The sequence below is a fragment of the Bombina bombina genome, chromosome 4 (assembly GCF_027579735.1).
Source record: "Bombina bombina isolate aBomBom1 chromosome 4, aBomBom1.pri, whole genome shotgun sequence".
NCBI lineage: Eukaryota > Metazoa > Chordata > Amphibia > Anura > Bombinatoridae > Bombina > Bombina bombina.
Window position 1 is genome coordinate 837,290,519 of NC_069502.1, and position 24,389 is coordinate 837,314,907.

Here is a 24,389-nt window from a genome sequence, read left to right on the forward strand (position 1 = left end):
ACCTGATAAATTCATTTCTTTCATATTAGCAAGAGTCCATGAGGCCCACCCTTTTTGTGGTGGTTATGATTTTTTTGTATAAAGCACAATTATTCCAATTCCTTATTTCTTATCACCCCACTTCTTGGCTATTCGTTAAACTGATTTGTGGGTGTGGTGAGGGGTGTATTTGTAGGCATTTTGAGGTTTGGGAAACTTTGCCCCTCCTGGTAGCAATGTATATCCCATACGTCACTAGCTCATGGACTCTTGCTAATATGAAAGAAATGAATTTATCAGGTAAGTTCTTACATAAATTATGTTTTTGTAGGTTTACTGCCCCTTTAAGTAAGATGATGATGTCACTTAGGAGGTGGATCTGTATTAGTTAAGGTGGAATAATGTAGTTTGGAAACCGCATATGTTACAGGTGTGCACACTTATGCAACCATACGGCTAGATTACGAGTTTTGCATTATGGTGAAAAAGCAGCGATAGGATTGAGCTTGCATTCTTTTGGCTGATTGGAACAGCCAATAGAATGCAAGCTCAATCCTATAAGATAGAAGATGCCGTCTGGATGAAGACTTCTGCCCGTCTGGAGGACCACTGCAACTCTAAATTCCAGCGGTGCTTACGGACGCGGCCAGCTTCAAAAACGTGCTCGTGCACGATTCCCCCATAGAAAACAATGGGGCCATTTGAGCTGAAAAAAAACCTAACACCTGCAAAAAAGCAGCGTTCAGCTCCTAACGCAGCCCCATTGTTTTCTATGGGGAAACACTTCCTACGTCTGCACCTAACACTCTAACATGTACCCCGAGTCTAAACACCCCTAACCTTACACTTATTAACCCCTATTCTGCCGCCCCCGCTATCGCTGACACCTGCATATTTTTTTTAACCCCTAATCTGCCGCTCCGTACACCGCCGCTACCTACATTATCCCTATGTACCCCTAATCTGCTGCCCCTAACACCGCCGACCCCTATATTATATTTATTAACCCCTAATCTGCCCCCCACAAAGTCGCCTCCACCTACCTACAATAATTAACCCCTAATCTGCCGACCGAACCGCACTGCTACTATAATAAATGTATTAACCCCTAATCCGCCTCACTCCCGCCTCAATAACCCTATAATAAATAGTATTAACCCCTAATCTGCCCTCCCTACGTCTACTCGCAGAATGACGGTTCCTTTAAATGACGTCATCCAAGATGGCGTCCCTCGAATTCCGATTGGCTGATAGGATTCTATCAGCCAATCGGAATTAAGGTAGGAATATTCTGATTGGCTGTTCCGATCAGCCAATAGAATGCAAGCTCAATCTGATTGGCTGATTGGATCAGCCAATCGGATTGAACTTGAATCTGATTGGCTGATTCCATCAGCCAATCAGAATATTCCTACCTTAATTCCGATTGGCTGATAGAATCCTATCAGCCAATCGGAATTCGAGGGACGCCATCTTGGATGACGTCATTTAAAGGAACCGTCATTCGGCGAGTAGGCGTCGGTTGAAGAGGATGGATCCGCGTCGGTTGGGAAGAAGATGGCTCCGCTCCGCTCCAGAAGAAAGAAGATTGAAGATGCCGCTTGATAAAAGACTTCATCCCGATGATGGACTTCCGACTTCAGCCCGATGATGGAGTTCTTCAGCCGCCGCTTGGATCAAGACTTCGGACCCTCTTCTGGACCGAGCGCTGAACCCAGTGAGGTGAAGACAAGGTAGGGAGATCTTCAGGGGCTTAGTGTTAGGTTTATTTAAGGGGGGTTTGGGTTAGATTAGGGGTATGTGGGTGGTGGGTTGTAATGTTGGGGGGGGGTATTGTATGTGTTTTTTTACAGTCAAAAGAGCTGAATTCTTTGGGGCATGCCCCGCAAAGGGCCCTTTTCAGGGCTGGTAAGGTAAAAGAGCTTTGAACTTTTTAAATTTAGAATAGGGTAGGGCATTTTTTTATTTTGGGGGTCTTTGTTATTTTATTAGGGGGCTTAGAGTAGGTGTAATTAGTTTAAAATTGTTGTAATATTTTTCTAATGTTTGTAAATATTTTTTTATTTTTTGTAACTTAGTTATTTTTATTTTTTGTACTTTAGTTAGTTTATTTCATTGTATTTATTTGTAGATATTGTATTTAATTAATTTATTGATAGTGTAGTGTTAGGTTTAATTGTAGATAATTGTAGGTATTGTATTTAATTAATTTATTGATAGTGTAGTGTTAGGTTTAATTGTAGATAATTGTAGGTATTGTATTTAATTTATTTAGTGATAGTGTAGTGTTAGGTTTAATTGTAGATAATTGTAGGTATTGTATTTAATTAATTTATTGATAGTGTAGTGTTAGGTTTAATTGTAACTTAGGTTAGGATTTATTTTACAGGTAATTTTGTAATTATTTTAACTAGGTAACTATTAAATAGTTATTAACTATTTAATAGCTATTGTACCTGGTTAATATAATTACAATGTTGCCTATAAAATAAATATTAATCCTAAAATAGCTACAATATAATTATAATTTATATTGTAGCTATATTAGGGTTTATTTTACAGGTAAGTATTTAGATTTAAATAGGAATAATTTATTTAATAAGAGTTAATTTATTTCGTTAGAATAAAATTATATTTAACTTAGGGGGTTGTTAGGGTTAGAATTAGCTTTAGGGGTTAAAAAATTTAGCGGTGAGCTCTGATCAGCAGATTAGGGGTTAATACTTGAAGTTAGGTGTCGGCGATGTTAGGGAGGGCAGATTAGGGGTTAATACAATTTATTATAGGGTTATTGAGGCGGGAGTGAGGCGGATTAGGGGTTAATAACTTTATTATAATGGCGCTGTCCGGTCGGCAGATTAGGGGTTAATAAGTGTAGGTAGGTAGCGGCGACGTTGGGGGCGGCATATTAGGGGTTAATAAATATAATATAGGGGTCGGCTGTGTTAGGGGCAGCAGATTAGGGGTTCATAGGGATAACGTAGGTGGCAGCGGTGTGCGGTCGGCAGATTAGGGGTTAAAATTTTTTAATAGAGTGGCGGCGATGTGGGGGGACCTCGGTTTAGGGGTACATAGGTAGTTTATGGGTGTTAGTGTACTTTAGAGCACAGTAGTTAAGAGCTTTATAAACCTGCGTTAGCCCAGAAAGCTCTTAACTACTGACTTTTTTCTGCGGCTGGAGTTTTGTCGTTAGATTTCTAACGCTCACTTCAGCCACGACTCTAAATACCAGCGTTAGAAAGATCACATTGAAAAGATAGTATACGCAAATGGCGTAGGGGGATCTGCGGTATGGAAAAGTCGCGGCTGCAAAGTGAGCGTTAGACCCTTTAATGACTGACTCCAAATACCAGAGGGCGGTAAAAACCAGCGTTAGGAGCCTCTAACGCTGGTTTTGACGGCTACCGCCCAACTCTAAATCTAGTTTTAAATAGGAATTATTTAGTTATTAATAGTAGGTTTTCTTTAGATTTATTTTAATTATATTTAAATTAGTGGGTGTTAGGGTTAGGGTTAGACTTAGGTTTAGGGGTTAATAAATTTAGTATAGTGGCGGCGACGTTGGGGGCGACAGATTAGGGGTTAATAAATGTAGATAGGTGGCAGCGATGTTAGGGGCGGCAGATTAGGGGTTTATAAATGTAAGTAGGTGGCAGCGATGTTAGGGGCGGCAGATTAGGGGTTAATAATTGTAGGTAGGTGGCGGCGATGTTAGGGGCGGCAGATTAGGGGTTAATAATATTTAACCAATGTTTGTGATGCGGTAGTGCGGCGGTTTAAGGGTTAATATGTTTTTATTATAGTGGCGGCGATGCCCAGAGCGGCAGATTAGGGGTTAATAAGTATAATGTAGGTGTCAGTGATGTCGGGGTGGCAGATTAGGGGGTAATAAGTGTAAGATTAGGGGTGTTTAGACTCGGGCTTTATGTTAGGGTGTTAGGTGTAAACATAAATTTTGTTTCCCCATAGGAATCAATAGGGCTGCGTTACTGAGCTTTACACTGCTTTTTTGCAGGTGTTAGACTTTTTTTCAGCCGGCTCTCCCCATTGATGTCTATGGGGAAATTGTGCACGAGCACGTACAACTAGCTCACCGCTGACTTAAGCAGCGCTGGTATTGGAGTGCGGTATGGAGCACAAGTTTGCTCTACGCTCACTTCTTGCCTTTTAACGCCGGGTTTATAAAAACCTGTAATACCAGCGCTGTAGGAAAGTGAGCGGTGACAATAACGTGCAAGTTAGCACCGCACCCCTCATAACGCAACACTCGTAATCTAGCCGATATTATTTTAGTTTTTTTATTTTTGCTTTCCTCCACCTAAAAGATTTCAGTTTGTTTTTGAATTGAGTTGTATAGTTTATAGGTCAAATTTAAGGTGGAAGAAGTTTTAAAATGATTTATCTTTGTCTCATTTTTTTACATCACAGAAATCTGACATTTTAACAGGGGTGTGTAGACTTTTTATATCCACTGTATATTGTGTGTGAGGTACGTGGGATACAGGTGAGTGTTCACATGTATTGTGTGTGAGGTACGTGAGTTATAGGTGAGTGTGCACGTATATTGTGTGTTAGGTACATGGGTTACAGATGAGTGTGCACATATATTGTTTGTGAGGTACGTGGGTTACAGGTGAGTGTGCACATATATTGTGTGTTAGGTACATGGGTTACAGGTGAGTGTGCACATGTATTGTGTGTGAGGTACGTGTGTTACAGGTAAGTGTGCGTGTATATTGTGTGTGTGAGGTACGTGGGTGTCATGAACACCTCAGTTCCACCTTAACTTATTCTGTACTACCACCTTAAGAATCAATTATCAGGTTCTCTATTCCTTTAAAACCTTCCATCTCCCATAAACCTTTGCTGGTTTATTGAAGGTTAATACCCATTCTCTCTCCAGCTCTCTTCATTACTTGCCTAATACGGAGTATCACTTGTACTGTGTTTAACTCTGACACCCGTTACTGAAGCTACTTCACTTCCAAGGCTGACATCACCTGCTGACAAGCAAGCGGAACTCACCTTTCCCTGAAGGATTTCGGAAGCCATTTCACTAACACCTCTCAGCGTGTTACGCTGCATCAAGTAAGACCTGTCTGCCTTTTCCGGTACAGCTACAGCACTACACGCAGCTCTAACCATTTCCACGCTAACGGACACAGCTCGCAGTCTGCAGAGAGAATCAGAGAGGCTGCACGCTCACAGCTGCTAGAGCCAGGTTCCGTATATAACAAATGTCATTGCCGTTAACACTCTGAACGTATCTTCATCGCAAAGTGTACTATTTAAAGGGCCAGCAGGCTGATAGAGTTTACATTTCTCCCTACATGTTGGCACATACTGAGTGACACATCAGACTTTTACTTTTGCCTCACTGTATCCGGCTAGTTAAAAGGGTAAACAGTTAAAGGCACAGTATTACTTTAAAGGGGTGCTTACTTATCTCTCATAAATCTCAATAAAACTGCTAGTTACTATATACAGTGTGCAACGTAGAAACATATCTATAGACCCTGTCATTATTGCACCTGATCTTACTACTTATAATTTTGAGGTGAATAACCGGGCTACATTATATCAGGTGATTAAGACTCTGTCTCCTCGCTAGCAGTCAGACTTAATCACATGAGACATATAAAATATTTACAAGAGAATACCTGTATTCAGACCAAAGAAGCAGCAACAGACTTGCTAATCATTACATAATAAACCAGCCATATCTATATTGATAATGGAGCCCAGTGACCTGACACCACAAATCCATACCCTCACTCAGCGCTTAGACAACCTGACTCAGGCTTTTAGAGAGCTGCAGGTAGAAAACCAGAGTCTCAAAGCCTGTTTAAGGGAAGCACTGTCAAATAGGAACTCTGGAACTGATCATCAAGCGGAACCTCAAGTCTCCTACCCGGAGAAATTTTCTGGAGATTGTTCCACGTTTAGGCAGTTTAGGAATGCATGCCTTTTGCTTTTTGACCTTCGTCCTAGGACTTATGCGACTGATAGGTCCAAGGTACTAACCGTACTCTCCTATCTCAGGGGAGAACCAAGGGCCTGGGCAGACTCATTTTATGAGACACAGGACCCCATTCTAAATTCCCTGGATGCCTTCTTAAAGGCATTATCAGGCCTCTACGATGACCCCTACCGCCAAATAACTGCAGAGAGTAAACTCAGGAACTTAAAGCAGTCAAAGGCACCGGTAGAGGAGTACATTACCAGATTTAAAATCTGGGCTAGAGATTCCCTCTGGAATGAGGTATCTTTAAAAAACCAATACCGTCTCGGACTTGCAGAGGAGATCAAGGATGAGCTCTCCAAGATTGGTATACCGGATCGCCTTGACGACCACTATGCTCTCACGATTACAATTGACAGATGCCTTAGAGAGAGGAAGCAAGAAAAAACCCCATCTACAGCACCAGTACGCAGAGTACTTCCTACTCCACCAACCGTTAGTCCACCGTCCGACCAACCCATGGACATCAGTTTTATTAGGGGTCCACTTACCCCGCAGGAAAAGGCTAGACGCCGATCTTTGAATTTATGTATGTACTGCGCTGGCATTGATCATGCAGTTAAGGATTGCCCTCTCCTACTAAAGCAGAAGATAGGTGAGATGCGTAACATAAAACACTGTTTCCACACTAAAACCTCTGCTACAGCTTAACTTACCATTCCCTTGCTTTTGCAGTGGGATCGACACAGGATAGAGTGTAACGCCATCATCGATACAGGCGTTTGCGACAACTTTATTTATTTACGTTTGGTTGAATTAAATAAAATACCCTTTCAGTTTAAAAGCACACCTTTGCCTCTAAAAGTCATTGATGGTTCACATTTAGCATCCGGTCCAGTCTCTCAACAAACTATTCCATTACTCGTTTCTTCTCCACCTGGTCACACTGAAACTATCTCCTTTGACATTATCTCTTCTCCCATTTACCCTATTGTTCTGGGAATCACTTGGCTGCAACTCCACCAACCTCTGGTACATTGGGATACCCTCACCATTTCATTCTCCTCTTCATACTGTGTCTCAACCTGTTTTCCAAACACTCACTTGTTCACCACTTCTTCATCTCCTATTCCTGCACAATATCTTGACTTTTCTGCTGTCTTCAATAAAACTGAAGCCGAGTCGTTGCCCCCACATAGGCCTTACGATTGCCCCATAGACCTACTTCCCGGGGCAACCATTCCCTACGGCCACATCTATCCTCTTTCTAGACCTGAGTTGGCTCATCTAAAAACCTATATCACTGATAATCTTAAAAAAGGTTTTATTCAGCCATCCACCTCCCCTGCTGGAGCCAGCATATTTTTTGTGAAAAACAAGGATGGGTCATTACGTCCGATAATAGATTATCGGGAATTAAACAAGCATACTAAAAAGAACAGGTACCCACTACCTCTCATTCCCGAGTTAATCGAGAGGTTAAGAGGCGCCACTATTTTCACCAAACTCGATCTTAGGGGTGCCTACAACCTTGTAAGAATAAGGTCCGGAGACGAGTGGCTGACTGCATTTAGGACCAGGTATGGTCTTTTCGAATATACAGTTATGCCATTCGGGTTATGTAATGCTCCGGCAACATTCCAGAATTTCATTAATGACATCTTTAGGGACATCCTTGACACTTTTCTGGTGGTCTATCTAGACGATATTCTTATCTATTCTTCCTCCTTCTCTGAACATGTCAAACACGTCAGGTTAGTACTATCCAGATTACAAACTCATAAGCTATATGTCAACTTGGAGAAGTGTCTCTTCCATGTAAATGAAGTATCATTCCTTGGCTATCGCATCAACAAAAGCAAGGTATTAATGGAGGATAGTAAAATCTCAGCCATCACCACTTGTCCAAATCCTTCCAACATAAAAGAAGTCCAGCGGTTTTTAGGCTTGCCAATTTTTACAGGCGCTTCATCTGCAATTTCGCAGCCATTGCTAGGCCGCTCACTAACCTGACTAGGACCTCCAAACCATTCATCTGGACTCCAGAAGCTCGAAAAGCATTCGTACTCCTGAAATCACTTTTTGTCACTTCCCCTGTGCTACACATTCCCAACAGCAAAGCCCAATTTGTTTTGGAAGTGGATGCATCCGAATATGCCATCGGATCAATTCTGTCTCAGAGACTCTCACGAAAGGATCAACTGCATCCAGTATGCTACTTCTCCAGACTCCTGCTGAGCTCAACTATCCTGTGGGGGAAAAGGAGCCTCTCGCAATTAAGACCTCATTTGACCAGTGGAGACATCTACTGGAGGGCGCAGAACATCCAATTGTAATTTATACGGACCATAAAAACTTACAATACCTCCAAACTAGTCGTACTTTGTCAGCTCGCCAGCTCAGGTGGAGCTTGTACTTCTCACGATTCTCATTCACCATTACATATCGACCTGGATCAAGAAATGGTAAGGCAGACGCTCTGTCTCGAAAAGATATTAAGCCTTCCACAGCTCCTCCCAACTCGACAATAGTCCCCATTACATCCATAGTCGGTGTACTTTCACCTGATAGCACTGAATTAAAGAACCAACAACAATTGGATACGAGAAGGGCTACTTATCCTCTCACCCCCGATAAAAACGGTATCCTATGTAACAAGTCAAGATATTATATACCACCATCCCTCCGGACAAAAGTGCTATCCTTAACTCATGATTCCTCCTTAACTGGTCACTTGGGAATACACAAAACCTATGACCTTCTACAAAGGTACTTCTGGTGGCCTTCTATGAGACTCTCAGTGAAACAATATATTAGTTCTTGTTCCACCTGTCAAACCTGTAAACCATCTCATCAACTTCCTGTGGGCCTATTGCAAACCTTACCCTTACCAGACTATCCATGGGCTTACATCTCCATGGATTTTATCGTTGATCTTCCAAGTTCCTGTGGCATGACTGTCATCTTCGTCGTTGTCGACCTATTCTCTAGAATGGCCCATTTCATTCCTACAGGCTCACTTCCTACGGCACAGCAAACCGCAGATCTATTTATCAAGGAGATTGTTCGTCTACATGGACTCCCAGTATCTGTACTCAGTGACAGAGGATCACAATTTACATCCAAGTTTTGGAGATCTTTATGTCAATCTCTTGGCATTCAACAACACCTGACTACATCTTATCACCCGCAAACAAATGGACTATGTGAACGAACCAATCAATGGTTGGAGCAATACCTAAGATGCTTTTGCTCCCATAAACACGATTCTTGGGCTTCGCTCCTTCCCCAGGCAGAATTCTCTTTCAATAACACTACTAACTCATCCACAGGATATTCACCCTTTTATGTCAACTACGGAAGGCATCCTCGTTTCCACCCCTTACCACCTGCAGACAGTCCCTGTCCGCAAGTAAATGACTTGGTCAATTCCATTAAACAGACCTATACAGTCATACAAGAGAACATCAAGCAAGCACAGGCCACCCAAAAAAGATCTTATGACCTTCGCCATCGTCCCCAACCTGCCTATAAAGTGGGTGACTTGGTTTGGCTCGCCACCAAAAATCTTAAATTACCTACACCTTGTAGGAAATTCAATAAACTGTTTGTGGGACCCTTTCCAATAGTGACTATAAGTAACCCTGTCACTGTTACCCTTCAACTCCCAGCAACTTACCGCATACATCCAACCTTTCATGTGTCACTCGTCAAACCCTGTAATCCCTCTATTCATGTCTCTCCATCTTCTCTAGAATCACCGACACCTGATCCCGAATACGAAGTACATTCTATAGTCGACTCCCGAAGGTATCAGGGTGAACTCCAGTACCTTGTCCGCTGGTCAGGGTACGACTCTTCTGAGGATTCCTGGGAGCCAGCATCCAATCTCTCGGCTCCACGTCTGGTGTCTGTGTTGCATCGTAGGCATCCTGATCGTCCTGCACCTTGACACCTCCTTGAGGTTCTTTTGAGGGGGGGATGTGTCATGAACACCTCAGTTCCACCTTAACTTATTCTGTTACATCTCTACTATCACCTTAAGAATCAATTATCAGGTTCTCTATTCCTTTAAAACCTTCCATCTCCCATAAACCTTTGCTGGTTTATTGAAGGTTAATACCCATTCTCTCTCTCCAGCTCTCTTCATTACTTGCCTAATACGGAGTATAACTTGTACTGTGTTTAACTCTGACACCCGTTACTGAAGCTACTTCACTTCCAAGGCTGACATCACCTGCTGACAAGCAAGCGGAACTCACCTTTCCCTGAAGGATTTCGGAAGCCATTTCACTAACACCTCTCAGCGTGTTATGCTGCATCAAGTAAGACCTGTCTGCCTTTTCCGGTACAGCTACAGCACTACACGCAGCTCTAACCATTTCCACGCTAACGGACACAGCCCGCAGTCTGCAGAGAGAATCAGAGAGGCTGCACGCTCACAGCTGCTAGAGCCAGGTTCCGTATATAACAAATGTCATTGCCGTTAACACTCTGAACTTATCTTCATCGCAAAGTGTACTATTTAAAGGGCCAGCAGGCTGATAGAGTTTACATTTCTCCCTACATGTTGGCACATACTGAGTGACACATCAGACTTTTACTTTTGCCTCACTGTATCCGGCTAGTTAAAAGGGTAAACAGTTAAAGGCACAGTATTACTTTAAAGGGGTGCTTACTTATCTCTCATAAATCTCAATAAAACTGCTAGTTACTATCTACAGTGTGCAACGTAGAAACATATCTATAGACCCTGTCATTATTGCACCTGATCTTACTACTTATAATTTTGAGGTGAATAAACGTGCTACATTATATCAGGTGATTAAGACTCTGTCTCCTCGCTAGCAGTCAGACTTAATCACATGAGACATATAAAATATTTACAAGAGAATACCTGTATTCAGACCAAAGAAGCAGCAACAGACTTGCTAATCATTACAGTGGGTTACAGCTGAGTGTGCATGAATATTGTGTATGAGGTACATGAGTTATAGCTGAGTGTGCACGTATATTGTTTGTGAGGTATGTGGGTTACAGCCCCCAAGGCAGAACATACAGTGAACTGAGATGTCATCGCAGAAAATGCATCATGTCTGCAGAAAGAACAGGACACATGCAGGAACTGTTAGAGATTTAACTTTGCAGCACTGCTCCACACCAGGCTGTTCTTTTCAAACAGTGCTGAGCTCTGGCTGCACAGTTTAAGTTTTCCTTATCACAGTGCATCCATGGCAAAGTGTTTTTTGAATATGCAGTAGATTTCTATATTAGACCAAGAGAATAGGATTTTTTTTTATTGAAGAGACAATTATTTTTTTTGGCTGCATATAATTTGCCATCCAATTATCAACTACTGCACTATATTATAAAACTTTTTAAAATTGCTTTATTCTCCAGTTAATCAGCACATTGCAATTAAACGTGTGCTTAAGTGTAACTGCCTAATTTTAAAAAACAATCTCATTGCAGAAAGTGAAAAAAAGTTCTGCCTCTGGGGTTACAGCTGAGTGTGCATGTATGTTGTGTGTGAAGCATGTGGGTTACAGCTGAGTGTGCACATATATTGTGTGTGAGTTACATGGGTTATAGGTGAGTGTGCTTGTATATTGTGTATGAGGTACGTGGGTTACAGCTGAGTGTGCACATATATTGTGTGTGAGGTACATGGGTTACAGGTGAGTTTGCACGTATATTGTGTGAGATATGGGGGTTACAGATGAGTGTGCACATATATTGTGTATGAGATACTTGGGTTACAGGTGAGTGTGCACATATATTGTGTGTGAGGTACGTGGGTTACAGTTGAGTGTGCACGTATATTGTTTGTGAGATATGTGGGTTATAGCTGAGTGTGCATGAATATTGTGTGTGAGGTACGTGGGTTATAGCTGAGTGTGCACGTATATTGTTTGTCGTGTATGTGGGTTACAGCTGAGTGTGCATGTATATTTTTTGTGAAGCATGTGGGTTACAGCTGAGTGTGCACGTATATTGTGTGTGAGTTACATGGGTTATAGGTGAGTGTGCATGTATATTGTGTATGAGATACGGGGGTTACAGGCGGGTGTGCATATATATTGTGTGTGAGGTAAGTGGTTTACAGGTAAGTGTGCACGTATATTGTGTGTGTGAGGTGCGTGGGTTACAGCTGAGTGCGCATGAATATTGCGTGTGAGGTACGTTGGTTACAGTTGAGTGTGCACATATATTGTTTGTGAGAAATGTGGGTTACAGCTCAGTGTGCACGTATATTGTGTATGAGATATGGGGTTTACAGGTGAGTATGTACATATGTTATTTGTGAGGCATGTGGGTTACAGCTGAGTGTGCATGAATATTGTGTATGAGGTACGTGGGTTACAGGTGAGTGTGCACATATATTGTGTATGAGATACGTGGGTTACAGGTGAGTGTGCACATATATTGTGTGTGACATACGTAGGTTACAGGTGAGTGTGCACGTATATTGTGTGAGAGAAAGGTAGCTTACAGGTGAGTGTGTATGTATATTGTTTGTGAGATATGTGGGTTACAGCTGAGTGTGCATGAATATTGTGTATGAGGTACGTGGGTTACATCTGAGTGTGCACATATTTTGTGTGTGAAGCATGTGGGTTACAGCTGAGTGTGTACATATATTGTGTGTGAGGTATGTGGGTTACATGTGAGTGTGCATATATATTGTGTGTGAGGTACGTTGGTTACAGCTGAGTGTGCACATATATTGTGTAGGAGATACGTCGGTTACAGGTGAGTGTGGACGTATATTGTGTGTGAGATACGGGGGTTACAGGTAAGTGTGCACATATAATGTGTGTGAGATACGGGGGTTAGAGGTGAGTGTGCACATATATTGTGTGTGAGGTACGTGGCTGTCATAGTGCCAAGAATCAGACCGAGACAAGAAGTGCAAAAATAATCACACCTTTATTAATAACAAAAATAATAAAAAGTCCATAAGTCAAATAACAAGCCAGGAGTCAAAACCAGAGCTGGTAGTCAGATGAGCCGAGTCAGGAGCCAAAGCGAGTAGTCAGACGAGCCAGAATCAGGAACAAGCCAGGGATCTGGAACCAGAAGAGACGTCAGACTAGCCAGGTAATACGCAGGAACTCACAAACAATAATATTTAAATAATAAGTGATGACATCACAATTCTGAGACTGCAACCTGTCTCACACGGACGATGTACAACAGTCTGGCCATAAGAGTTCAGGAAATGAGCAGCATCACACACTCTGAACCAGATTCAGCAAGAAAGGTGAGTAAAATGGCTGCCAGCAGCACATGGCAAACAAAGCAGGGAAAAAACCCTGACAGTACCCTCCCCTCAACGACACCTCCCCTGCGGGAGGACAAAAGGCTTATTGGGGAAACGGGCATGGAAGGCACGGAGTAGGGCAGGAGCATGAACATCAGAGGAAGGAACCCATGAGCGATCCTCCGGACAGTAACCCCTCCAGTGAACCAAATACTGTATGCGACCCCTGGACATACAAGAGTCAATAATGCTGCTGACCTCATATTCTTCATGCTTGTCAACAAAGATAGGACGGGGACGAGGCAACATAGTGGGAAACTGATTACAAACCAATGGTTTCAAGAGGGAGACATGAAAAACATTGGAGATGCACATTGCAGGTGGAAGGTCAAGAGCATAGGCCACAGGATTGACCCGTCGGAGTATCCGAAAGGGTCCAACATAACGGGGAGCCAGTTTTTTGGAAGGCACACAAAGGTTTAAGTTGCGGGAAGACAGCCAAACCCTCTCACCAACCTGGTAGGAAGGCGCGGGCAGACGCCTACGATTAGCCTGTAACTTTTGGCGCTGCATAGAACGATAAAGGCAATCCTGAATCTGCACCCACGTGGAATGGAGTTGCTGGAGATGCTCCTCGAAAGCCGGAATTCCCTGAGACATGAATGAATCGGGCAACAAGGATGGTTGAAACCCATAATTCACCATGAACGGGGATAACTGGGAGGAAGCATTAATAGCACTATTACGAGCGAACTCTGCCCAAGGTAACAGTTCAGACCAATTATTGTGGTCTTCTGAGACATTGCAATGGAGGAACTGTTCCAGAGCTTGATTAGACTGTTCCGCAGCTCCATTGGATTGAGGGTGATATGCCGAAGAGAAGGAAAGCTGGATCCCCATTTGAGCACAAAAGGAACGCCAAAATCTGGAGACAAACTGGCTACCCCGGTCCTAGACTATCTCCTTGGGTAACCCATGTAAACGGAAGACTTCCCGGGCAAAAATTGAAGCAAGCGCCTGAGCAGTAGGCAACTTCTTCAAGGATAACAGTATTGACATTAAAAACAGGGAGCTTGACAATGAAGTCCATGGAAAGATGTGTCCAAGGACGCTCACCATTAGCAATAGGTTGAAGAAGACCCACAGGTAGACGTCGAGGAGTCTTATTCTGTGCACAGACTGAGCAGGAGGCAACATATGCAGCAACATCAGAACGAAGACCTGGCCACCAGAATTGTCGAGTGACAGACCAAATAATTTGGTTCTTGTCCGGGTGACCTCCGTCTTTAGGATAGTGGTAAGTTTGAAGATTCTCAGGTACAAAGCACTTACCACTAGGTTTCTCAGGGGGTGCATTGGTTTGTGCAGCCAGGATCTCCTCCCTTAAGGGAGAAGTCAAATTAGTACGTATGGTGGCCAAAATATGGTCAGAAGGTATAACTGGAATAGGTACAGACTCCTCCTTGGACAGAGGCGAAAATTGACGAGAGAGGGCATCAGCCCTAACATTCTTACTACCAGACAGTTAGGAGACCACATAATTAAACCAAGACAAAAATAGTGACCATCTGGCCTGTCTGGGCGACAAACATTGTGGTCAGTAAGAATGAGCACTGGTACGCTAGTACCCTCAAGAAGGTGCCTCCATTCCTTGAGTGCCAAAATTATGGCCAATAATTCCCTGACGCCAATTTCATAATTGCACTCCGCCGGAGACAAATTCTTAGAGAAGAAACCGCACAGATGCAAGGAACCGTCAGGCGTAGGACGTTGAGACAAGTGGTCACCTACTCCAGTCTCAGACGCATCAACCTCAAGAACAAAAGGTAGGAAAGGGTTAGGATGAGCCAGAACTGGAGCGGCTGCAAAGGCAGTCTTAAGACACTCAAAAACCTTATTGGCAGTAGGTGACCAATGGAGTGGATCATTCTCCTTACGGGTCATGTCAGTGATAGGTTTGACCAAGGAAGAATTTTTTTTAATAAACTTCTTATAGTAATTGGCAAAGCCCAAAAAACATTGAATAGAGCGAAGACCAACTGGGCGAGGCCACTGCAGGACTGCAGACAACTTGTCAGGATCCATGAAGAACCCTGCAACGGAGATTACATAACCTAGAGAGGTTACTTGAGTCTGATGGAACTCACATTTCTCGAGTTTACAAAACAGGCCATTCTCACATAGTCTCTGAAGTACCCGTGTAACATCAGAACGATGAGCCTCAAGAGTGGGTGAGTGTATGAGGATATCATCTAAGTACACCACAACACACTGTTGCAACATATCTCGTAGAACATCATTAATAAATTCCTGGAAAACAGCTGAAGCATTACATAGGCCAAAGGGCATTACAAGGTACTCATAATGCCCACTCCTGGTGTTAAATGCTGTTTTTCATTCGTGGCCCTCCTTAATCCTAACGAGATTGTATGCTCATCTCAAATCAAGTTTAGAAAAGACCGTAGCTCCCTTGAGGCGGTCAAAGAGTTCCGTAATGAGTGGAATAGGGTAAGCATTCTTAATGGTAAGACCATTAAGACCCCTATAAATGATACATGGTCTTTACTCGCCACCCTTTTTCTACACGAAGAAGAAGGCAGCCCCTGCAGGAGAGCAGGATTTACGGATGATCCCCTGTGACAGAGCATCGGCAACATACTCCTCCATAGCACAATTCTCTGCAACCGAGAGAGGGTAAACCCGGCCCGAGGAGGAATGGCTCTGGGTTGCAGGTCTATGGCACAATAGTAAGAGTGTTGAGGAGGCAACGTACCGGCACGCACCTTGTCAAAAACGTCTTGGAACTATCGGTACTCCACAGGCTACTGAGATACCGAAGAAGTGCACAGGACTTTGACTGGTTTCCGAAGACAAAGGGAAATACATTGCGGAGACCACGACAAAATTTCAGACCTACGCCAGTTGAGACTGGGATTGTGCTTTTGGAGCCAGGGATAACCCAGAACAACCGGAAAATGCAGAGAGTTAATCACCTGGAACTGGAGTGTTTCAAAATGGAGAGCCCCAACAGCCATGGATAACAGAGTGGTTTCGTGAGTAACGAGTGCAGGCTGAAGAGGCCTGCCATCAATGGCCTCAATAGCAAGTGAAACGGACCGAGGCAATACAGGAATAAAGTGCTGTGATATAAAAGCACTGTTAATGAAATAGCCCGCAGCACCGGAGTCAACAATTGCCTGGGTGACTATGGAGGAGTCCACCCAGGAAAGGACAACTGTGACCAAAGGTTTCTCCTGTAGTGGTTCCAGGGACGAGTATAAACCACCCAAGGTCTGCCCCCGTCAGGACCCTAGGTGCGAGCGTTCAATCGACCGTGTAGGACAAAACTTTAAAAGGTGGCCCTGTAACCCGCAATAGAGACAGAGCCCCTCCCTCCTCCTAAAGGCCCTCTCCGCCGCGGAGAGACGCGAAAATTCCAACTGCATTGGCACAGCAGTACCTGGTGACTCGGGACTAGGAGACATGGGAGTAGATGGAGGCATGGGTGGGAATGACAACATAGGAGACAACGGTACAGGAGGCTTACGCAAGCACTGCTTGAAAGAGAGCCTCTCTCTGAGTCTGATGTCAATTAGGATTAAAAAAGACACCAAAGCCTCAAGATCCTCTGATAAATGTCTGGCAGCAACTTCGTCTTTAATCACATCAGAAAGCCCATGAAAGAAGGTGGCAACAAGGGCTTCATTGTTCCAACTAACCTCTGCGGCAAACGTACGGAACTCAATGGCATACTGAGCAACAGATCTCATAACTTGCTGAATGGACATGAGTCATTTGGCAGCAGAGGAGGAGCGAGCCGGAACATCAAACACCCTTCGAAAGGAGGCCACAAATTCAGGGTAATTAGAAATCACAGGTGTATTAGTCTCCCACAAGGGATTAGCCCAGGCAAGAGCTGTGTCAGAGAGTAAAGAGATGAGAAATCCCACCTTAGCTCTGTCAGAGGGAAATGCCTGAGGTAACATCTCAAAGTAAATGCCCACCTGGTTCAAAAACCCTCTGCACTGATTAGGATCGCCTCCATAACAATGAGGTAGAGGTGCAGAACCAGACATGCTCCTGGTAGGACTAGGTGCAGCAGCAGAAACAGGAGCAGCCATAACTTGTGGGACACTCTGCTCCAAACGTGCAGTGCGAGTCAGCAGGGTTTGCAGGGCTAGTGCAAATTGATCCAAGCGGTGATCCTGTTCCTCAATCCTGGAAATGATTTTAAGTAAAGGTGGATTATTAGCACCATCAGGATTCATAGCCCTTGCGTAATGTCAGAGTGCCAGTAATCAGACTGAGACAAGAAGTGCAAAAATAATCACACCTTTATTAATAACAAAAATAATAAAAAGTCCATAAGTCAAATAACAAGCCAAGTGTCAAAACCAGAGCTGGTAGTCAGCCGAGCTGAGTCAGGAGCCAAATCGAGTAGTCAGACGAGCCGGAATCAGGAACAAGCCAGGGATCAGGAACCAGAAGAGACGTCAGACTAGCCAGGTAATACACAGGAACTCACAAACAGGTCTGAGACAACGCAAGGGCAAAGCATACTGAACAGAGGCCCTTTAAATAATAAGTGATCACATCACAATTCTGAGACTGCAACCTGTCTCACACGGATGATGTACAACAGTCTGACCATTATAAAGGAGTGCAGGAAATGAGCAGCATCACACACTCTGCACCAGATTCAGCAAGAAAAGGTGAGCAAAATGGCTGCCAGCAGCACATGGCAAACAAAGCAGGGAAAAAACCCTAACAGTGGGGTTATAGCTGAGTGTGCATGAATATTGTGTATGAGGTACGTGGGTTACAGCTGAGTGTGCATGAATATTGTGTATGAGTTACGTGGGTTACAGCTGAGTGTGCATGAATATTGTGTATGAAGTACGTGGGTTACAGCTGAGTGTGCACGTATTTTGTGTTTGAAGCTTGTGGGTTACAGCTGAGTGTGCACATATATTGTGTGTGAGTTACATGGGTTATAGGTAGGGTTGCCACCTCAGCCATGTTTTCCTGGACACTTATGAGTTACACATGCTGCAGGGTGTGCAGGGAGGAACATGTATCGTGTTTCTCTGCAGCATGTGTAACTTATAAGTGTTCTGTATTTTAAGGGACGGGTGGCAACCCTAGTTATAGGTGAGTGTGCATGTATATTGTGTATGAGGTACGTGGGTTACAGCTGAGTGCATGTATATTGTGTGTGAGGTATAATGTGTGTGAGTTACATAGGTTATAGGTGAGTGTGCATGTATATTGTGTGTGAGATACAGGGGTTATAGGTGAGTGTGCACGTATATTGTGTGTGAGGTATATTGTGTGTGAGTTACATGGTTTATAGGTGAGTGTGCATGTATATTGTGTATGAGGTACGTGGGTTACAGCTGAGTGCATGTATATTGTGTGTGAGGTATAATGTGTGTGAGTTACATAGGTTATAGGTGAGTGTGCACGTATATTGCGTGTGAGATACGGGGGTTACAGGTGAGTGTGCACATATATTGTGTGTGAGATACGGGGGTTACAAGTGAGTGTGCACATATATTGTGTGTGAGGTACGTGGGTTACAGCTGAGTGTGCATGTATATTGTGTGTGAGGTATATTGTGTGTGAGTTACATAGGTTATAGGTGAGTGTGCATGTATATTGTGTGTGAGATACGGGGGTTATAGGTGAGAGTGCATGTATATTGTGTATGAAGTACGTGGGTTAAAGCCGAGTGTGCACGTATATTGTGTGTGAGGTATATTGTGTGTGAGTTACATGGGTTATAGGTGAGTGTGCATGGATATTGTGTATGAAGTACATGGGTTAAAGCTGAGTGTACACATATATTGTGTGTGAGGTACGTGGGTTACAGCTGAGTGTGCACGTATATTGTGTGTGAGTTACATGGTTTATAGGTGAGTGTGCATGTATATTGTGTATGAGGTACGTGGGTTACAGCTGAGTGTGCACGTATATTGTGTGTGAGGTATATTGTGTGTGAGTTACATGGTTTATAGGTGAGTGTGCATGTATATTGTGTATGAGGTACGTGTGTTACAGCTGAGTGTGCATGTATATTGTGTGTGAGGTATATTGTGTGTGAGTTACATAGGTTATAGGTGAGTGTGCTTGTATATTGTGTGTGAGATACGCGGGTTATAGGTGAGTGTGCATGTATATTGTGTATGAAGTATGTGGGTTAAAGCTGAGTGTGCACGTATATTGTGTGTGAGGTATATTGTGTGTGAATTACATGGGTTATAGGTGAGTGTGCATGTATATTGTGTATGAAGTACGTGGGTTAAAGCTGAGTGTGCACGTATATTGTGTGTGAGGTACAGGGGTTACAGGTGAGTGTGCATATATATTGTGTGGGAGGCATGTGGGTTACAGGTGAGTGTGCACATATATTGTGTGTGAGTTACAGGGGAGTGTGCACATATATTGTGTGTGAGTTACAGGTGAGTGTGCACATATATTGTGTGTGAGTTACAGGTGAGTGTGCATAGTAAGTGTGATAGTCTACTAAATAATTCTCTTGTCATCACATGATATTTTATTGATATATAATGAGAGAAACATTGATACACTCTATGAGTACTAGAAACAGCTTACACATGTGCATGTATATTCTTTTTGCACAGGCCGTATGGATGTGACGCCTTCAGATGGCTCAGTGGTTGAGCACGGAGGAGAACCGTATGTGTGTAATTACGTGAAGACTGAGGAGGATGAAGTTCCTATAAATACCGCTACAGGTGATTAGCATTAATTAACACCTTAACCACTGATGTACCCTGTACATCAGCGGGGGTTGACATACCCTCAAACATCTGCCAGATATAGCGCAGGTTTGCGCTATATTTGTATGCCTCTGGAAGTAAGGTATGCAGTCCTAGCATAGCTTCACCACTGCCGGCGAAGCTGCGCTAGTTAAACTCTTAACGACCAAGGACGTACAAGGTATGTCTGTCAATAAGGGGTTAAGTATAGGGAATATTATGTGATGGTGACATTTTGCCTCAAATAAATAGGTTATATTTTCTCAGATGGTTACACAGCAGACACAAGTCAGTGAGCAGCTCATGTATTAATAACTAAGGCCTAGATTACAAATGAAGCACAAAAATATAAGCACTACTGAGTGCTAACGCCGCTCCAGTTATATCTGTAGTGCTCCTATTCTTGTACTCGTATTACAAGTTGAAAGTAAAATGTTATCGGAAGAGTCAAAGCCTCAGGTGCGCTAACATCTGGAGCTCGGATATTGTGACTTCGCTGAGTCCCTTTCTGTAACATATACACCTTTGTGCCCCATATGATAGACGGTATCCCTTTAAATCAATGTTAGAACATTTATTTCAATAATTAGCCTTTTTTTTTATTAAATATGTATAACTGAGTGAAATACTTAATTTTAATATATTATATATGTGTTTTTATTGCGCATATATTTAAGAGTTAATGGAACAGTAAAGTCAAAATTAAACGTTTTAAACAACTTTCCAATTTACTTCTATTATCTAATTTTCTGTGTTCTCTTGGTATCCTTTGTTGAAAAGTATACCTAGGTAGGCTCAGGGGCTGCAATGCACTACTAGCTAGCTGATGCTTGGTGTCTGCACATATATGCCTCTTGTCATTGGCTCAACAAATGTGTACAGCTATCTCCCAGCAGTGCGTTGCTGCTCCTTCTTGGTAACAGAAGTACATTGTAAGGTTGTATAAAATTACTCTCTTTCTCTGAATCATGAAAGTTTTTTTTTAACATTTTACTTCAGGTCTCTTAAAGCATTAAGTTCCCAGTGCTATTTTGTAATTGGCTTATGTCGCCAATGTAATATGATCGTTGGTAGCAAATCCTGCGCTCTTCGTTCAAAGTATAGGGTGTGCTAAATAAATGTCAGCCTCGGTAAAGGGACATGAAACCCTTCATTTTTTTTCATGATTCAGAGATTTTCAGAGAATGGGGAGCAGAACTGTTAACCTTACCCTTAGCGTGACCTTGTGCACAATCATTATCAGAGACATGACATTTTCAGATAGATTCAGAGATAATACAATTTTAAATAACTTTCCAATTTACTTTTCTTTCATGTAATTGGCAAGAGTCCATGAGCTAGTGACGTATGGGATATACATTCCTACCAGGAGGGGCAAAGTTTCCCAAACCTCAAAATGCCTATAAATACACCCCTCACCACACCCACAATTCAGTTTTACAAACTTTGCCTCCCATGGAGGTGGTGAAGTAAGTTTGTGCTAGATTCTACGTTGATATGCGCTCCGCAGCAGGCTGAAGCCCGGTTTTCCTCTCAGAGTGCAGTGAATGTCAGAGGGATGTGAAGAGAGTATTGCCTATTTGAATACAATGGTCTTCCTCTAGGGGATCTATTTCATAGGTTCTCTGTTATCGGTCGTAGAGATTTCTTCTCCTACCTCCCTTTTCAGATCGACGATATACTCTTATATACCATTACCTCTACTGATTCTCGTTTCAGTACTGGTTTGACTATCTATTATATGTAGATGAGTGTCTTAGGGTAAGTAAGTCTTATTTTATTTATGACACTCTAAGCTATGGTTGGGCACTTTATATGTAAAGTTCTAAATATATGTGTTTAAACTTATATTTGCCATGATTCAGGATAATCAGTATTCCTTCATTCAGACTGTCAGTTTCATTATTTGGGATAATGCATATGAATAAATATTTTTTTCTTACCTTAAAAATTTTCAATTGACTTTTTTCCCTGCGGGCTGTTAGGCTTGCGGGGGCAGAAAATGCTTAAATTTATTGCGTCATTCTTGGTGCGAACTTTTTTGGCGCAAAATTTTGTCATTTCCGGCGCCATAGTTGACGCCGGAAGTTTGTTCGTGGTTGCGTCATTTTTTACGTATATGTGTTACAGACGTTTTTTTGCGCCAAAAAATATGGGCGTCGTTTTTCGGCGTCAGAGGATGTGGCGTCATACTTGGCGCCAAAAAATATGGGCGTTGTACTTGGCGCCAATAATGTGGGCGTCATTCTTGGCGCCAAAAATGTGGGCGTCATTCTTGTCTCCACCTTTTTTCACATTATTTAAGTCTCACTTTTTCATTGCTTCTGGTTGCTAGAGGCTTGTTTATTTGGCATTTTTTCCCATTCCTGAAACTGTCATTTAAGGAATTTGATAATTTTGCTTTATATGTTGTTTTTTCTATTACATATTGCAAGATGTCACAACCTGACCCTGGATCAGAATCTGCTTCTGGAAAGACGCTGCCTGATGCTGGTTCTACCAAAGTTAAGTGCATTTGTTGTAAACTTTTGGTAACTGTTCCTCCGGCTGTAGTTTGTGTTAGTTGTCATGATAAACTTTCTAACGCAGATAGTGTCTCCATTAGTAATAATCCTTTACCTGTTGTTTTTCCTTCAACATCTAATGTTCAGGATGTCCCTGTTAATGTAAAATAATTTGTTTCTAATTCTATTAGGAAGGCTCTGTCTGTTATTCCTCCTTCCAGTAAACGTAAAAGGTCTTTTAAAACTTCTCATATTTCAGATGAATTTTTAAGTGACCTCCATCATTCTGACTTATCTGTTTCTGATGAGGATCTATCTGGTTCAGAAGATTCTGCCTCAGATATTGACACTAATAAATCTTCATATTTATTTAAGATGGAGTTTATTCGTTCTTTACTTAAAGAAGTGTTGATTGCATTAGATATGGAGGAATCTAGTCCTCTTGATACTAAATCTACTAAGCGTTTAAATTCGTTTTTTAAACCTCATGTAGTTATTCCAGAAGTTTTTCCAGTTCCTGATGCTATTTCAGAAGTAATTTCTAGGGAATGGAATAGTCTGGGTACTTCATTTACTCCTTCTCCAAGGTTTAAGAAATTGTACCCTGTGCCATCTGATAGATTAGAATTTTGGGACAAAATCCCTAAAGTTGATGGGGCTATCTCTACTCTTGCTAAACGTACTACTATTCCTACGGCGGATAGTACTTCCTTTAAGGATCCTTTAGATAGGAAGCTTGAATCCTTTCTAAGGAGAGCTTATTTATGTTCAGGTAATCTTCTTAGACCTGCTATTTCTTTGGCTGATGTTGCTGCAGCTTCCACTTTCTGGTTGGAGGCTTTAGCGCAACAAGTGTCAGACCATAATGCTTATAGCATTGTTAAACTTCTTCAACATGCTAATAACTTTATTTGTGATGCCATTTTTGATATCATTAGAATTGATGTCAGGTATATGTCTTTAGCTATTTTAGCTAGAAGAGCTTTATGGCTTAAATCTTGGAATGCAGATATGACTTCTAAGTCAACTTTGCTTTCTCTTTCTTTCCAAGGTAATAAATTATTTGGTTCACAGTTGGATTCTATAATTTCAACTGTTACTGGGGGGAAAGGAACCTTTTTGCCTCAGGACAAAAAATCTAAAGGTAAATATAGGGCTGCTAATCGTTTTCGTTCCTTTCGTCAGAATAAGGAACAGAAGCCTGACCCTTCCCCTAAAGGAACGGTTTCCGTTTGGAAACCTTCTCCAGTCTGGAATAAATCCAGGCCTTTTAGAAAGTCAAAACCAGCTGCCAAATCCGCATGAAGGTGCGGCCCTCATTCCAGCACAGCTGGTAGGGGGCAGGTTACGATTTTTCAAAGATATTTGGATCAATTCGATTCACAGTCTTTGGATTCAGAACATTGTTTCACAAGGGTACAGAATAGGTTTCAAGGTAAGGCCGCCTGTGAGAAGATTTTTTCTCTCACGCATTCCAGTAAACCCAGTGAAGGCTCAGGCATTTCTCAAATGTGTTTCAGACCTAGAGTTGGCTGGGGTAATTGTGCCAGTTCCAATTCTGGAACGGGGTCTGGGGTTTTACTCAAATCTATTCATTGTACCAAAGAAGGAGAATTCCTTCAGTCCAGTTCTGGATCTAAAAATATTGAATCGTTATGTAAGGATACCAACATTCAAAATAGTGACTATAAGGACTATTCTGCCTTTTGTTCAGCAAGGGCATTATATGTCTACAATAGACTTACAGGATGCATATCTTCATATTCCAATTCATCCAGATCACTATCAGTTCCTGAGATTCTCTTTTCTAGACAAGCATTACCAGTTTGTTGCCCTTCCGTTTGGCCTAGCAACAGCTCCAAGGATCTTTTCAAAGGTTCTCGGTGCCCTTCTCTCTG

General features: G+C 42.4%; 1 protein-coding gene across 1 annotated transcript in view; it reads left to right on the top strand.

Moving 5' to 3' along the window:
- LOC128655639 (oocyte zinc finger protein XlCOF6-like) overlaps positions 1-24,389 on the top strand; it is a 110,642-nt gene that overhangs the window by 34,216 nt on the left and 52,037 nt on the right. The window contains exon 4 of the mRNA XM_053709230.1: positions 19,850-19,963. Coding sequence (XP_053565205.1) covers positions 19,850-19,963 — 114 coding nt within the window. The remainder of the gene's footprint in view (positions 1-19,849; positions 19,964-24,389) is intronic.